The sequence below is a fragment of the Rhinatrema bivittatum genome, chromosome 4 (genome assembly GCF_901001135.1).
Source record: "Rhinatrema bivittatum chromosome 4, aRhiBiv1.1, whole genome shotgun sequence".
Lineage (NCBI taxonomy): Eukaryota > Metazoa > Chordata > Amphibia > Gymnophiona > Rhinatrematidae > Rhinatrema > Rhinatrema bivittatum.
Window position 1 is genome coordinate 380286963 of NC_042618.1, and position 17663 is coordinate 380304625.

Sequence of the window (17663 nt, forward strand, 5' to 3'; positions counted from 1 at the left end):
AATCCCCTTATTGAATAAAGGGTTACGGACGCATGTCCAAAACACGCATCCAACCACAGGTTAACCTGTGCGCTAGCCTGAGCACACAGAATTGCATCGGCCTGATTGTCCTGTTGAAAGGTTAATCTTCTGCTCAGTACCAGGTCTATAACAGACTCCAACAGGTTTCCTCCAAGATCTGCCTGTATTTTTCATCATCCATCTTCATATCTTCACAAGTCTCCCTCTCTCTGCTGCAAAGCATCCCCCACAACACAGTCCTGCCGCCATCAGGCTTTATTATAGGAATGAGGCTAGGAGGGCACTATACTGTGTTTTTTTTACACCACACATGACTTAGCATGGTCATGAAAAAGTTCCAGTTTAGTCTCAGACCACAAAATTTTTCCACAGGTGTGCAGGTGCTAATGTTCCCTCCATTTTTTTTGTATGAGCAACAAATTTATTAAACCAACAATTTTTGAGTGCCAGTATTAGCATTGAATTTCTGTATAAAGCACAAAGCAAGTGACCAGGTAAAACCTGTGAGCAATGCTTCAAAATGTATGATCGTTCACATGCTTTGCTTAGAGGAAACTATAGTGGGTGCACGCATTTGTCAGCCCGCACCCAGAAATGCGTCTATTTTATAACATTCGCACATTATAAAATAGCCTGGATGTGCATACATGTGCACACAATTTTAAATGAACGCACGCAAATCCCATATCTACTGGGTAAGTGGGGAAATTTTACAAGTGAGGCGCGCTGACGCCATTTGCTGTTTTCCCAGTTTGTCCAGATAGGACCTCCTAACCCCCCTTAGTTTAATAGCTTCCCTTCCCCCCTGTTAGCCCTGACCCTTAAAACCCCACTGACTCCTACATTTTTTTTGTTTTAAACATTTACACATTATTCATAGCAGAAGTAAAGTTACCTGGCAAGGGACTGTGGCGTGCATCAGTACGAGTATTTACGCATTCATCTCTTGACCAGGCTTTCACATGCCTACACCCCGCCCCATTTTGTTAACTTATTTCTACGCATAGCGGAGGATATGCACAGACACGGGAGGTTTATAAAATCCGCTTGGTGTGCACCAGCCCAACTTGTTTGCATGTCTTCTGGTTTTGATGCATGCAGGCGATTAAAATTCACCTATAAGTGTTTCTTGAAAAACATGTGGCATCTCGTATGGCTTTTCTTCTTGCTACCCCACCCATACAGGCACAGTAATCTTGAAATCAAACACTCCACATTTTCTCCATCTCAACCAGAGACATCTGCAGTTTTTAAAAAGTAATCTTGGGCCTCAGAGTGACCTTTTGCAGCAGTTTCTTTAACCCACGGCTACAGACTTAGAAAAGGAGGGATAGCCTGATAATGGCAGTATCTTGGTGGTGTCAAACTGTTTCCTCTTCACAATGATTGATCTGACAGTGCCCCCCCCCCCCGATATTCAAACACATTGAAATTCATATATTAAGGCTAAATAGAGCTAATCTGGGTTTGCTATGACAAATGGTGTGACGACGTATGCAATCAAGGCTTTTTAGGGTTTATTTTTAATCATATTCTTAATTACTTTTGGATATTTCTATAATTGTTCAGATCAGTGAAACAAAACTTTTGTCTAAAAAAACCTAGACATCAAAAAGCATTAATGTGAAAACTGCAAGGATATGAAGTTTACAAGACACTGTATGTACAGGCACCCAAAAAAACTGGGTAGGATATACTCTCTTTTTCTAAATAAATGCTCTCTTACCTTCATATTGGTAAGTGCCCCCTGCAGGTTCACTCCTCAAGTACTTCCGCAAATTTTCTGAACCATCTTCAAGTTTCCTTTTCAGTCTGCTTTTCATCTCAAAATCTTCGATTTCATTTTCCCCACCAACATTTTTTTTCCTACACTGAATTAAATTAATCAGATCTTTGAGTCTATCTGGATCATAGTCTGCATTCTGGGATGACTTTCGCAGAAAACATGCAGCAGTTTCATAAATGGGACCATTTTTCTTCACAGGTTTTGTCATGTCAGTTTCCTCTTCTGGAGCACCATAGTCAGATATTGGACTAAACTGCTGAACTCTATTTTCTTCAATCAATTCCTTAGCTTTCCTTACTGGTAATGTATATGCTTCAGGGCCTTGCATGTAGTTGCGTAAAGCACCATCAAGATGAGATTTGTTCCTTGGAGCAGAATAAAGAGATTTTTTATCATCCAATCGTGGGTCATATCTGTACAAAACAAACTCTCTGTATTTACTACAACCTTTGGCACGTCTCTTCAAATATTGGCGAGCATGTTTTTCCACAACAGCATTAAAACTTCCAGAAGTGTCTTTACGACATTGGAGTAGAGCGAAATGTAGAGAAGAAATAAACGTCAAGAGTTCTGGCATAATCTCATGACTTTCCTGCCCGGTGGTGGTTGATTCTGAATTTTGTTGTGCTGTGGAGAGAAAATAAATTGATGTACAAAAAGTAGACAGTATAAGAGACAGGTTAAGAGTTCTTGTCTATCTGTTGACTAGGAAAAAAAAAAAAGATTAAGACAAATACTATATTTAAGTGGGTCGTAGAGGCAAAGGAGATAAAAGTAACTTACCCAAAATCACAGAGTAAAACAATCCTACTTGGAATATAAACTAAAATCTCCCTGCAAGATCCCTTTACTCAGAGTGTCAAGTAGAGTGAACTAGCAGGGTGAGCTGCTAAGATTTGCACTCCTGAGAGGCTAGGCTACAGAAGGCAGCAGCAGCTCAAAGAACTAAGAACTAAGACATTATTAAACCTAAATAGCATCACATTTCTGAGAGGTTAGTTAGATTAAATTCCTAAAAATAAAACTCCAAACCTAACCTCTAAGGCAGAGGTAGGCAACTCCAGTCCTGGAAGGCCATAAACTAAACTGGATTTCAGGATATCCACAATGAATATGCATAGATACAATGGAAGCAGGAATACAAATGAATTTCATTTCATTTCCCACTCCCTTTAATATTTGGGGAAGGGGGGGGGGTTGATAGAGCCAGCAGGCCATCAGCAAAATGGGGATTGCCCAATCTCTTGCAATAGGTGCCACATGTATGTCATCTGCCTGTTTGGGAAAGACTGTATTGTATGCATCCAGAGCAATGAGATCCTAGCTCACAGAGAAGGAGTATGGTCAATGAAGACTAGAGTGGTACCCCTGGAACACCAGAACCAGAGAAAGAAGTATAAAAATACAACCTTCAGGGATATTGTAGGGTGGTCCCAGCTCCACTACAGCAGTTCCTCTACTGCTTTGCAGAAGCAAAGCCATCAGAAAAAATAATCACCTTTGAAAAGCAGAACATAATCCTGTAGCTAGAACCGGCCTTCCAGGCAATGTGTTATTCTTTTGTAAAGACTCATATCCAGGAAAGTGTGCTCAGGATGGTACAGATAGGACTTATATTATTGGTGCTATGATCTTTCAGAATGTAGATAAGTAACTGGCTGCTGGTCATGAGGATAGCAAATTGGAGGAACTGCCTAGTGGAGAGAGCAGCAGGCTGCAATACAGAGAAGCCAGGATTCAAAAGCCCACTGCCACTTCTTGTGACCTTGTGCAACTCACTTTACCCTCTGTTGCCTCAGAAAGAAACAGACAGTTCTCTGGAAAAGGGTAATATCTACATGACATGAATGTCTGCTTTGAAGTGCCTGAAAGGTCTCTGTCAACAAGGATTAAAATCAGCCATAACCAGTGAGGAGGCCCAAGCTGGGGATTGCCTTGCGAAGCAACTACTGACAACCCAGATCCCCCTGTGGAGAGTAGACTATTGGATGAATAAGCTGTGCTGAACTTAGGGCACTAAGGTATGACAAAGTCATAGAAGAGACACTAAATTCATTCTTTGCTTCAGTCTTCACAGAGGAAGATGTAAGATAGCCAAGCCAGAAATGATATTCAAAGGTGATTATTCTGTACAACAAACATCTCAGTGAACCTGGAAGATGTACTAGGGCAAACTGACAAACTAAAGAGTAGCAAATCACTTGGACCAGATGGTATACATCCCAGAGTGTTGAAAAATGAAAAAGTGGACCTACTATTAATACTTCATAAACTATCATTAAAATAGTATGGTACCTGAAAACTGAAGGATTGCCAATGTAACTCCGATTTTTAAAAATGGCTCAAAGGGTGATACAGGAAACTACAGAGACCAGTAGGTGACATCTATGCCAGGCAAAAATGGTAGAAATTATCAAATTACAAGATTACTGAACATATAGATAGGCATAACTTAATGGAACAAAGCTAACATGGATTTAGCCAAAGGAAGTCTTGCCTCACCAATCTGCTACATTTTTTTGAAGGCGTAAAACATTTGGATAAAGGTGAGCCAATTGATATAGTATATCTGGATTTCCAGAAAGCATTTGACAAAGTCCTTCGTGAGAGACTTTTTAGGAAATTAAAAAGTAACATGGATTGTGAACTGGTTAAGACAGAAAACAGATAGGAGGGCTAAATGGTAAATTTTTCCAGTGGAAAAGTGAATAGTGGAGTGCCTCAGGGATCTCTGTTCTGGGACCACTGCTTTTTAATATATTTCTAAACGATCTGGAAATAGGAACAATGATCAGCATGCAGTAGCAGCAGCCAAGAAAGCAAATTGAATGTAGGAATTATTAGAAAGGGAATGGAGTATAAAAGAGAGAATATCATAATGCCTCTGTATCATTCCATGGTAAGACCTCATCTTGAATATCATGTGCAATTCTGGTCACCACATCTCAAAATATATAGCAGAATTAGAAAAGGTACAGAGAAGGGCAACCAAAATGATAAAGGAGATGGAACAATATCCTATGTTGAAAGGCTAAAGAGGTTAGGACCCTTCAGCTTGGAGAAGAGATGGCTGAGGAGAGATATATGTCTATAAAATGAATGGAACAAGTAAACATTAATCAGTTGTTTATTCTTTCAAAGAGTACAAAAACTAGGGGACCAACAATGAAGTTAACTAGGTGATACATTTAAACTTTGAAGTGAAAATATTTTTTTACTTAACGCAAAATTAAGCTCGAACTCCTTGCCAGTGGATGTGGTGAAAGCTATTAGTTTAGCTGTATTTAAAAAAAGTTTGGACAATTTCCTGGAGGAAACATCCATAAATAATTAAGATGTGGAAATTCACAGCTTATGCCTGGGATAAGCAGCATGAAATCTATCTACCCCCTTAGGATCCTGCCAGGTACTTGGGACCTGGATTGGCCACTGTTGAAAACAGGATACTGGGATTGATGAACTTTTGGTCTGACCCAGTATGACAAGTCTTATTTACTTATGCTCTAACTTCATATCCAAAAGTACCATCTCCTCAGGACATACAGTCCAGACAGTAGTAAGATTGGAAAATGTGACTAAACAAGCAAGCAGCAGCTTTGTGGTTGTCTTCAAAGTGGTCCTCAAATGACACACTGAGGTAGCTATGGCTAGTATTTGATGAGCCTTGACAAAGTCTAATCCGTAAATCAGCTAGTATATAGCAATGTGCTATAGCAATGTCTCCCAGCCCTCTCCTGGAGGCAGATCTAGACAGTTGGGTTTTCAGGACTGCCATAATGAACATGAATGGAACAGATCTGCATACACTGAAGACCCAAGTACATGCACATTTATTTCATGCATATTCATTATGGAAATCCTGAAAACCCAACCAATTAGGTGTGCCTCCAGGAGAGGTTTGGAAAACACTGCACTACACTGTCCACTAGCCAATTATAAAGTTTTTGGTCACTGCCCTTCCCAATCTGTTGGGATCAAGGGATATGAACTATTGAGAGACTGGTCAAGGAGGTCAAGACTCCTTGAGGTAATACATTAGTGCTCTTACAGTGAGAAGGAATGAAAGCCCATTTTATTGTGTGTACACAGTCTTAGAATGAAGGTAAGAAGCACAACTGACTGGCTGATGTGGAACGCAGATACTTCTTTAGGAAGGAACTTAGGGCTAGTGCGTAGAACTATGTTGTGAAAAAACTGAATGTATGGCAAATAGACCAATGTCTAATTTGCTCACTCTTCAAACTGAAGCGATGGCCACAAGAAACACCACCTTCCAAGAAAAGAACTTCAAGTCCATCAACTTGACAGGTTTGAAGGGAGGTTTCATAGGCTGAGCCAGGATCCCATTGAGGTTCCAAAGTACTGGTGGCTTATTGACTGGAAGCTTGTAATGTTACAATCCTTTCATGAACTTTTGACAAAAAATTGGAGAGAAATAGGAGCTCCTTCCATCCATTGGTAATAAGCCACAGTGGCACTGATAGGCACCTTGATTGAAATGCTTAGGACTGAAGAAAAGAGGGAAAAAATATATACTGATGGAGATCTCTGGAACCACAAGGGAAGCTGTTCAAATGATATCTCACACCATGCAAACAACTTCTCCTTAAAACTGTAGGACTTCCTTGTGGAAGGGTTTCTAGCAAAGATTAAAATACCCTCTACTGCCTTGGGAAGGAACAAGGACGACACTACTGTGAACTTAACATTCATACTGTGAGGGCCAAGGATAGAAGCGTCAGAGATAACCCCAATTAAACTGGAGGCTGAACAGACAAGGTAGAGGAGGTAAGGCTCCACACCTGATACAGCCAAGCCAGGGCTATAAGAATAACTCCTGCCCTGTAGAATCTGGTGGACAGTCCTAACAATAAGTGAAATTGATGGGTATTCAGAGGTCAGAGAGAAGCTCCCAGTTAGTGCAAAAGCAACAGGAGCTGATCTGTAGCTGCTTGGTCTCATGAAACAGAACAGTTCCAGTTGTCCTCTGATATGAACAGGTTGATCACCAGGGTTCCCCAATAGAAGAGCAGATCGTTTGTGACCACTTGATTCAGAGACTACTAGTAAAGTTGCAAGACTCTGCTGAGCTGGTCCACCAGCAATTCTGAACACCTGCAAACTAGATCACCTGGGGGTATGACTTGCAGCTACAGGCCCATAACCAGATCCATAAGGCCTCCTCACAAAAGACATATGAGCCTGTGCCTCCTTGCTAGTTTTTATAAAACATGGCCAAATGACTGCAGTTCTAGTAGCTAAATCTGAAAATGACTACTTGGGACTACAGCTCTTAGTGTGAGCAACCCAACTTCGGTGGAGGCATCGGTAGACTATCGCTTGATGCATTGGGACATGCAACAGAAGTCCATTACTAAAGAGAGACCCACATCTAAGGAGTTAATTATCTGTTGCTATAATGGTTTGGGCAATTGATGCTGAAGAGCTTACTTAAGGTTCTACATGTGAAGGCAAGTCAAAGGACCCACAAACTGCCACCACCAGGGGCAGATTGGCCTATCAAGGCTTCAGGCATGCCCTGTTGGGCCGGTCAGGCCAGTCACATGGTTGCAGGGCCAACTTGTGCAGCTTCCTGCAGTCAGGGCATCATTAGCAATGGGTACATTCCTAGAAACTCAGCCACAGTTTCCACCTATTTTAAGCCTCAATTTAGCCCCAACAATTCCTTTGGGGGGAGTCTTTTGCGCTGCTGGGTCCCTCCTCTCTGTGGACCAAAGAGGCCATTGTTGGCCGGGCCACACAACCAAAGAGAAGCCGCCGGCCGGGCCACAAGGCGAGAGAGAGGCGGCGGCCCTGTCGGCCGGGCCATGAGGTAGAAGAGGAGCCACTGTCAGCTTATGACAACACTTGGGATCAGAGGTTCATTATTCTTTAAAGCAAACATGAAAATAGTAATTTATTGATAACAGATGGTCAGCATAGAAAAGAGAACCAGATCACTAGAAATACAGATGCATTGTTACAGTTCCTAATAGGGACGAGCACAGGAAAAAAAATTTGATTTGCTTCTTTTAAGTTACTTTTTTTTTTTTTAAATTTCAGTTGTCCTGGTTCCAAAATCAATTATTTTATTTCATTTCCATTAAAATCAATGAGGAAAGCTATGCTTCCTGGGCACAATATTCAATGATATCCACTTATCTGGAAATAACTTATCCAGATAACTTAGAAGGGATGTTTGACAGCGGCTTCTTCTCCTCAGTGCGTGTGTGCGCGTGTGTTTGAGAATATGGGTATGAGAGAGACAGATGAGAAAGTTGTACTACTCCATCCACAAACTAATCCATGACAATCTCAGCGTGACTTGAAATCAAAAGTTCCCAGGTATGGAGAGCAGGAGATTTTTTTTTTAATCCTTATTAGTTTTAATAATTGGGTGTGATTTGATGGCTTCTGTTTTAAAATATTTTATTTATTTGGTTTATATTCTGTTTTTAATGGTATTTGGGAATAATTTAAAAAAATGAATTATTGGGTATTCTTTTCATCAACTGTTCTGAAATATTCTTTTTATAATTATGGTTTTACTATTATGATTGGTGATTTATATATCTTGATTTTATTATTTGTTGTTTATTAAGGAATAGGGAAATTTCTGTTTTTACATTGTTACACTGCATATGGAGTCTGTCTTATGGTTTCCAATTCAACTTTTTGTCTGCATGTTTCTAGTTATACTTTGTCTCTTTATTCTGTAATTGGTGAGGGCCTGTCTGTGTTCTGCATGTGTGACTGAGGTGAGGTATTTTGCTAGCATGTAGTTTCTGTGTAGGGATCTATAACAGCTTGTTTTTTTCCGTTTTCCTAATATCAGGTGTATTGATGTTTTAGGGCCTGGTATAATATTTGAAGTTTTGCCTTTTCATAGTTAGGGTTGTTATTGTTTGAGTGCTAGTAGTTAGTGCTGTTTTTGTATGAGAGATTTACTATATTGTAATTAAGTTTACTTAAAGCTTTCTGAGGGCCAACATGCTTTACAATAGTCTCAATACCATATGACTACAGGTGTATTTTTTGCTGAGTTTTCCGGTTGGTACCACAGCAATGCATGTAAATAATATTTTTAAGTGATATTTTTACCTTAGAACACTGAATATTCTTTTTCATGTAAAATCTGTTACTATAAATGCATACTTTTAAAATTATTTGTGGGAAGGGTGGGATCAGGAGTGTGTGCAGTGCTATAAGGTTCGCCTCTGACACCTAATACTCTTGCATCACCTCTGGCTGTACTGGCTGCACAAGAGTAAGCAGGATTCCATCTGTAACTGTGCTTCTTTGGGTTACAAGTTCTTCCCAGTCTTGGCCAATGCTTCATTTATTTTATTTTTGTAAATTATGTTTATTAAGCTTTTCATTACATATATAACATGAAATAGAAAAAAAAGAGTACAATAACACTTCTGAACGATATATACAATAAACCAAAAATTTTATCTGTGGAAAGTTACCTTTCCCCTTCCCTACCCTCCCTTATTCCAGCCCCTTTCCCCCCTTAGGTGAACAGCATGATGAGACTTGAAAAAAAGGTAACTAAAAAAGTAAAAACTAGTGAAAAAAAAAAAGTGTATGCGTGGCTCAGTTTGGCATGGCTGGGTAAGCCTACTAATAGCTTGTTGAACAAAGGTACAGTCCCCAGAGAAGTCTCTGCCCGTAAGTCAAATCCCTAAAAGATAAAGGGATTTTAAAAACAAAACAAAACTAGTCAGTTCTCGGCGATAGAAACTCGTTAAACTTGTCCCATATAGATTGCATATCGTGAAAAGGTTTAGGTGAAGATAATTTGGCAGACAAATTCAAAAGTATAGAATTTCATAAAAAGGCAGAACCAGTGGTCCCGTTGAGGGAGAGAGGGACCAACTCAATTGGAAAGAATAACTTTTTTCCCCCACAAGGCTGGCCTTCTGAAGGAACTTGAGAGTAGAAGAATCTTCAACTAGAGAAGTGCTCAGTGAAATTCCAAATAACCAAAGGGTAGGATCTACTGGGATAGGTATGCCTAAGATTGTGCTACATCTCTGACATATCCCTTTCCAGAAGGCCTGGATGCCGGAACAGGACCTAAAGCTGTGATAAAAGGAACTTAGAGTATGTGTATATTTAGGAAAGGCTGCAGATGTGATCAGTTTTGCTAGGACAGCCTTAGCCGGAGACAAATATTGTCTTAAAGATTTAAATTGTAGCTTCCGATAAAGGGCACTCTCTGTTAAGGTCGGAATATCCTTAAAGAATATAAATTCTTGAAAAAAATGTGAAATTCTGGCAATTTCTGCCACCTCTCAAATAATATTTTTAGGTCTCCTAAATCTGGGATTTCATGTAGAGCTCTGGAAAACTGAGCTATAGATGGTTTGTATTTTTTATCACCTAAAATAATATCCTGTAAGAGTTTAACCTGAAGTGTAATCTTAAATGATCCTTCATAAGTTTTAATAAAGTATCACAATTACATGTAAGCAAAGAAATCTTGGGATGGTAATGAATATTGCTCTCGCAATTCTGGAAAACTAAATATTACACCTGTTCTTTGAGAGAAAAGTTGGAATATAAAGGAAAGACCATGTTTTCTCCATCTATGAAATATAGAGCTTCCCTTTCCAGGAAGAAATAGACTATCACATATATTTAGAAGAGGTGATAATCATGATGGAAGGTAAAGGTAATTACATTAAATAAAACCAGGCTTTCCAAGCTGAAATTATCAGCACTTGAGATGTTAAATAATTCTTTACTTCCATCTGATTAATGTGCAGTATGTGATTAAGCAAAGGTAAATCCAGCCAGCTGAGCAGTTGTTGAAGGGGAGCGTAGTAGGAAGTATCCAGAAGCCAGTCCCCTAGATAGCGCAACATGCAAACTAAATTATAAAGACGTTAAGTTGGGGCAGCCTATCCCTCCCTGTGCCAATGGTTTCATATGGGCATGTAGAGATATTCGGTCTTTCTTCCCATTCCACAGGAATTTGTGGAGCAATTTTTCTACTCTGCAGTCTCTCTTATTAAGCCAGATCAGGAGCATCTGAAGTAGATACAGCCATTTGGTAGGATCATCGTTTTAAACAGATGAATCTTACTGAAAAGGGACAGAGGTAATCCCTGCCATTTTTTAAAAGATTGGAAAGTGCTATTCAAAAGTGGGCGAATATTAACTAAATAAAGATCTGAAAGAGCGATGGGGATCCTAATCCCTAAATATTTAATTTCCTTAATTGACTCATTTTAATGGGAAGGGACCCGGCCAAGAAGAACGAACCAGACCTCAGACATCAACGCTTCCGATTTATCCTGGTTAATCTGCAAGCTTGCAAACTGACCATAGTCGCTTTCCAACCGCATCAAAAGGGTTAGAGAGACCGAGCATGGTGAGGAATATCAGATCATCATTAATAAAAGCGGCCACTTTAAAAGTATGTTGGCCCTTTTGAAATCTCAGGATATCCAGTGCTGCATCAATTTTCCTCAGCAGGGGGTCAATAGCCAAGATATACAGCAATGGGGAGAGTGGACAGCCTTGTCTAACTCCTCCCTGAATCTTCACATCTGCTGATTTGAGTCTATTAGCTATGATATTTGACACTGGGTGCTGCGGCCGCTCTGCCTCACCTCTGTTTTACCCACAGTTATCACAGTTAAGAAGTGAGATGGCCCTATAAGAGGCAGGAGTTAGGGGGTCCTTTCCCATCTTAGACAAAACTGTGACATGTGCCGTATTGAAATGAGATGGAAAGGCTCCCTTTTTTAATGCATCCAGATAGAAGGAAGTCAGAGGACCTACTACTTGAGTCTAATATTTTATTTAAAAAAAAGTCATATGAAAACCCATCTGGCCTGGGGCTTTTTCAGGTTTGCTGGTACTAATCATGTTTAAGGGTTGGATTGGCCTGTTAAGATACAGCAACTTGGGCCTCCATTAATTTTGGTAGAGGAAGATTCCTAAAGAAATCCTCCTCCACACATGGGTCCACTGGTACTTCAGCATAGAGAGTTTCGTAGAAGACCCGAAAAAACGTCACAAACAGCATTCTTTTTAAATACTCTCTCTCCCTGGGAGGTTTTCATACAGGGAGTAAAGGTTTTCCCCCTGTAGGACCCAACCATATTAGCCAAATGTTTGCCTGCTTTGTTTCCAAAACAAAAAAAAATATGTTTGGAGGCATGCAGAGATTTATGGGCTCTCTGCTGCAATACTGAGTTCAGGTCCCTCAGGATGGAAAAATATGCCGATCTGTTCTCCAAGGAGGGCTGAGCAATAAGTCTTTGTTTGGCCATTTTTAGCTAGGACTCTAGTTGTAAAATAGCATTTTTGATCTTATACCTGCATGAAGACACGAAGGATATTATCTCTCCTCTGATTACTGCTTTCCCAGAAAAGTTGGGGAGTAACTAAACTTTATTATGATTGGTAAATCTTCCCAACTTCTCTGAAGAAAGGAATGAAATTCCATGTCATTGCATAAAAAACTGGGAAATTTCCAAAAACATTCCCCAGGCTCCCAAACTGAGAACTTTAAGTCAATCCAAATTAACATGTGGTCTGAGAACTGGGGACCAATAACTGCATTTGTAACAAAAGAGAAACCCCCCTCATCTATGGTCAATCCGGGAGAGGGATGCATGGGCTCTAGACACATGGGTATAATCTTTTTCTTCAGGGTGGAGAGTGCACCAGGAATCTAAAAGATCATGCTCTGCGCAAAGAAAGGCTACTCTCTTGTATGCCCTACCAGAACAAGGAGGTCCCGGGGGACATTTATCCAGTTGAGAATCATATATGCAGTTATAGTCCAGCCACGACCAGGAACCCTTGTGGGTGAGAACATAAGCAAAAAAAAAAAATCATGAGCATAAATGTTGGGAGCATATAAACTACAAATAGGGAAAGAAATATAAATTTCTTTCCCATCTAAAGATCCCTTGACCATCACAAACCTGCCATCTTCATCATGAATTGTTTGTGACATCTGAAAGTTGGCAGATTTATGGACTAGTGTAGCCACCCTTGCTTTTTTACCATTAGCAGCCGTTAGATCTTACATTCATTAACAGTAGCTTCCTTGAAAACATAAAAACCAAATACACACAAATCCCATGGTCAGACCACTTCCTCATTAACTCTCAGATCAAGCACAGAAGACAAATAGAAAAAACAGCTGAATTCTCATACCGTCCCCCTTTCAACACTGATACACTTCAAGACAGACTAATTGAAGAACTAACACACATCAACTACGCTAATAGCCACAACAACCGACTGGTTAAACAAAACCACTACCCTGGCTAATGAATTAAACCCTCTGCAAATGGCCCGAATAAAAAAACCACTGAACAAATCAAAGAAATTAAACGAAGCCTTAGAAAGAAAGAAAAAGAATGGAAAATTAACAAAACTTCAGAGAATTTAACAAAGTACAGAAAACAACTAGCATACTACAAAAAAAAGAATTTTAGACACCAAAAAAAAATAAAAATATTACAGCTCAAAAATAGAAAAATTTTCAAACAACGCTAGAATGCTATTTAACACAGTAAAAAACCTAACAAGTGACAATACAAACAACCACTTAACCCTACAAGAGAACCAATGCAATAGGTAGCTCAATTCTTTAGAGACAAAATTGAGAAACTGAGAAAAAAAAATCCTGAACACTACAAAACAAGAGATTAAGATGGCCACTAGAGACGTTAATAACAGGTCAGAATTTGAAGAGGTATCACATGTTGAAGTCGAGAAAATGATAAATCAAATGAACCCTGCCACCCACGTAATTGACACCATTCCCATTACAGAACTAAAAAAACTAGCTAAAGTCCACGGGAGAGCGGGTGCACAGGCCACTCGCCTGTGCACGCAATTCAGTATTTAAATTAGGTCCGGCGGTGGAAACAGGCAAAAGGAGGCGCTAGGGACACTAGCGCGTCCCTAGCGCCTCCTTTTGGCCCGGAGCGGCAGCTGTCAGCGGGTTTGACAGCAGACGCTCAATTTTGCCGGTGTCGGTTCTCGAGCCCGCTGACAGCCATGGGCTCGGAAACGGGACGCCGGCAAAATTGAGTCTCCGGTTTTCGACCCGACAGTCGCTGGCCAACTTCAAAAAAAAAATATTTTTTTTTTACCCTTCGGGACCTCAGACTTAATTTCGCCATGATATTAAGTCGCAGTGTGCACAGAAAAGCAGTTTTTACTGCTTTTCTGTGCACTTTCCTGGCGCCCGAAGAAATTAGCGCCTACCTTTGGGTAGGCGCTAATTTCTGAAAGTAAAATGTGCGGCTTGGCTGCACATTTTACTTACTGAATCGCTCGCGAATACCTAATAGGGCCATCAACATACATTTGCATGTTGAGGGCGCTATTAGGTTCAGCGGGTTGGACGCGTGTTTTCCGCCCCTTTCTGAATAAGGGGTAAGGGAAAACACGCGTCCAATGACAGGTTAACTGTAAACACCGTTGAAGAAACAATGAAGCTTGCCAATATGTATCTTGAAATAATCAAACTCCTCCTAAAATCAGATGGAACTAGTAATAAACATCGACAAAACTGAATCCGTACACCTGGAACGTAAAAACATACACCACATACAACCAACATCCACAACCAAAAATACTCAAGCTGCTGTGCTAGCAACAAAAGTACGGAATCTAGTAATAATTGACCCTGAGCTAAACATGAAACAACACATTTCATTGAAAATAAAAGAAGGATACACGAAACTAATGATCCTGAGAAGACTTAAACCTCTACTAACACTAAACAATTTCCGCACAGTTCTACAGGCAATGATATTCGCAAGCACTGATTACTGTTACTCCCTACTATTAGGACTACCACAATCTACGATTTGGCCATTGCAATTATTACAAAACTCAGCTGCTAGAATATTGACTGGCAAAAAAAAAAAAAAAAAAAAAAAAAAAAAAAGAATGACCACATTACAGGAACACTCGCCGAATTACACTGGCTTCCAATCAAACAAAGAATACAATATAAGGCTTAATGTATAATTAATAAATTAATCCACAATGACAAAGCTGACTGGCTAAACACTGCACTGCGCGTCCACGTCCCGCAAAGAAACCTGAGATCTGCTAATAAGGCTCTACTAACTGTCCCCTCTGTAAAAACAGCACGCCTCATGCAAGAAAGAGAAAGAGCACTGTCACTGGCTGGCCCCGTGCTATGGAACACCATGCCACTCGAAATAAGGCTGCAGAGAAATTTGAAAATATTCAAAACAAATCTGAAAACCTGGCTCTTTAAACAAGCTTTTTATAAAGATAAAGAGAACGAGAAAAACAGTTGATTGATAAGGACACACCAAACTAGAAGATGTTGCTTGTAACATACAATTGCTTATTAATGTTAAATTCAAACCACCTAATATGTTCCTAACATACAAACTTAACTTACTCGCTGGGGTACATTTTAAAACACAGCGCGTGTGAACAAAAGTAGACTGGATTTTATAAGATACGCACGTAGCCGCGCGTATCTTATAAAATCCGGGGTCGCCGAGCCCTGCGCGTGCTGCCCGTTCCCTCCAACCCCCCCCCCCTCCCCGGCCCTATCTAGAAAAAAACCCCCACCCCCACCTTTATCTGAAAAGTTACTACTGCCTCCGGGCAGTAGTAACTTATGCGCGCCAGGCCCCAACACAGGCTGCTGTGTCGGGGCACTTGGCCACGCCCCCGGACCGCCCCGATCCAAAACCGCGCCCCCTGGCCACGCCCCCGACCGCCCTTTTTGCAAGCCCCGGGACTTGCGCGCGTACCTTATGTGCATAACCCTTTTAAAATCCGGCCCACATAGTTTATTGTATTAAATTGTTACCGTACTATGATGGCACATGATTAAGTTGTAAGCTATACCACTCATTTTTTCATTATCGTGCCTTACTGTAAACAGTTGTGATGGTTATCTAACTTAACGATGGTATAGAAGAGATTTTAAATTAAATAAATAAAAATAAACTTGTCCACATTAAATTTCATCTGCCATTTTGATGCCCAATTTTCCAGCCTCACAAGGTCTTCCTGCAATTTATCACAATCTGCTTGTGATTTAACTACTCTGGACAATCTTGTATCATCTGCAAATTTGATTACCTCACTTGTATTTCTTTCCAGATCATTTATAAATATATTGAAAAGTAAGGGACCCACTACAGATCCCTGAGGCACTCCACTGCCCACACCCTTCCACTGAGAAAATTGTCCATTTAATCCTACTCTCTGTTTCCTGTCTTTTAGCCAGTTTGTAATCCACGAAAGGACATCGCCACCTATCCCATGACTTTTTACTTTTCCTAGAAGCCTCTCATGAGGCTTCATTGTGGAAACTCAGACCCCTCCCATACTTCACAGATTTTCGTACAGTACTACAGTATATTATCTTTTCTAAAATAGACTACTGTAATGCACTCCTCCTTGGCCTCCCTGCCATTCACACCAAACCATTACAACTTTTGCAGAATGCCTCAGCCCGTATCCTCACCAACTCCAGAAAGCGTGACCACATCACTCCTACCCTCATTGACCTCCACTGGTTGCCGATACAATCCCGTATCATTTTCAAAGTTCTTTCCCTTATACATAAAAGCATCACCAACGAAAACACAGACTGGATAAACCCCCCACTACTTCGTCGCACCTCCACCAGACCAACTCGTTCCGCCCTCCAAGGAACTCTCCGTACCCCTTCTATCAAATCCACTAAATTAATCTCCACAATGAACAGAGCCTTTTCCTTGGCTGGCCCCACCCTATGGAACTCCATGCCCCCAGACTTACGCACTGAAGCCTCTACACCCAAATTAAAAAAAAAGCTAAAAACCTGGCTGTTCCTACAAGCCTACCCTTCCCATGATAACCACCTTCCTGACGACCCCCAGAGCTGCATATAGTAGTTTACCTTGCTTTACCTCACACAATGTGCTTCAATTCCCCTCGTGCTAACACTAAGTTAAACTTCCCACCCCCCTCTTCTCTCCCCCCCCATCAAAATCATCCTTGAAACCCTCCTCTGTATCCATTCTGTTTGACCCCAATTTCTGTAACTTTCTTTCGCCTACCCAGATCCTCAATCAGTTTATGGTCTCTTTCATTGACCAGCTTAAAGACGATTTGCTATTGAATTCTGTAAATAGTTTCTCAGTTTCTAGGTTATTTTGTTAGTTTCTGTACGCTTAGTTACTGTTTTATGTAAAGGCACTGTCCTAAAGTTATAAGTAATATGTAAACAGATACGATGTGCAAACGGTTGTCGGTACATAAAAAACTCTAAATCTAACTAGATAAACGACGCTTGACCGACGTGCCGCAAATGCGCAGTAGAGAGCAGCTCTACTGCGCATGTGCGGGCGAGCACGTAGGTCTTAGGCAGCGTAAAAAAAACAAAAAAACATGGCGGCAGCAGGAGGGGGTGGTGGCGGCGGTAGCGATGAGAGAGAGAGAGAGAGGGAGGGACGGAGAGAGAGAGTGGGAGGGAGGGACTGAGTGAGAGGGAGGGAGGGAGGGACGGAGTGAGAGGGAGAGGGGGGACTGAGGGAGAGGGAGTGAGTGGGACAGAGAGAGGGAGGGAGGGAGTGGGACTGAGGGAGAGGGAGGGAGGGAGGGAGAGTGAGTGGGACTGAGTGTGAGTGAGAGGAGGGAGAGAGGGGGAGGGAGTGAGTGAGACTGAGTGGGAGGGAGGGACTGGGACTGAGTGAGGGGGGGAGGGAGTGAGTGGGACTGAGTGAGGGGGGGAGGGAGTGAGAGAGGGGGGAGGGAGTGAGTGAGACTGAGTGGGAGGGAGGGACAGTGAGAGGAGAGGGAGGGTGGGGAGGAGTGGGTGAGTGTGAGGGAG

At 41.2% G+C, this 17663-nt stretch overlaps 1 protein-coding gene across 3 annotated transcripts in view; it reads right to left on the bottom strand.

Moving 5' to 3' along the window:
- TASOR (transcription activation suppressor) overlaps positions 1-17663 on the bottom strand; it is a 387184-nt gene that overhangs the window by 172391 nt on the left and 197130 nt on the right. For all 3 annotated transcript variants that reach the window (XM_029600919.1, XM_029600917.1, XM_029600918.1), the window contains one exon: positions 1748-2434. In XM_029600919.1, the coding sequence (XP_029456779.1) occupies positions 1748-2434 (687 nt within the window). The remainder of the gene's footprint in view (positions 1-1747; positions 2435-17663) is intronic.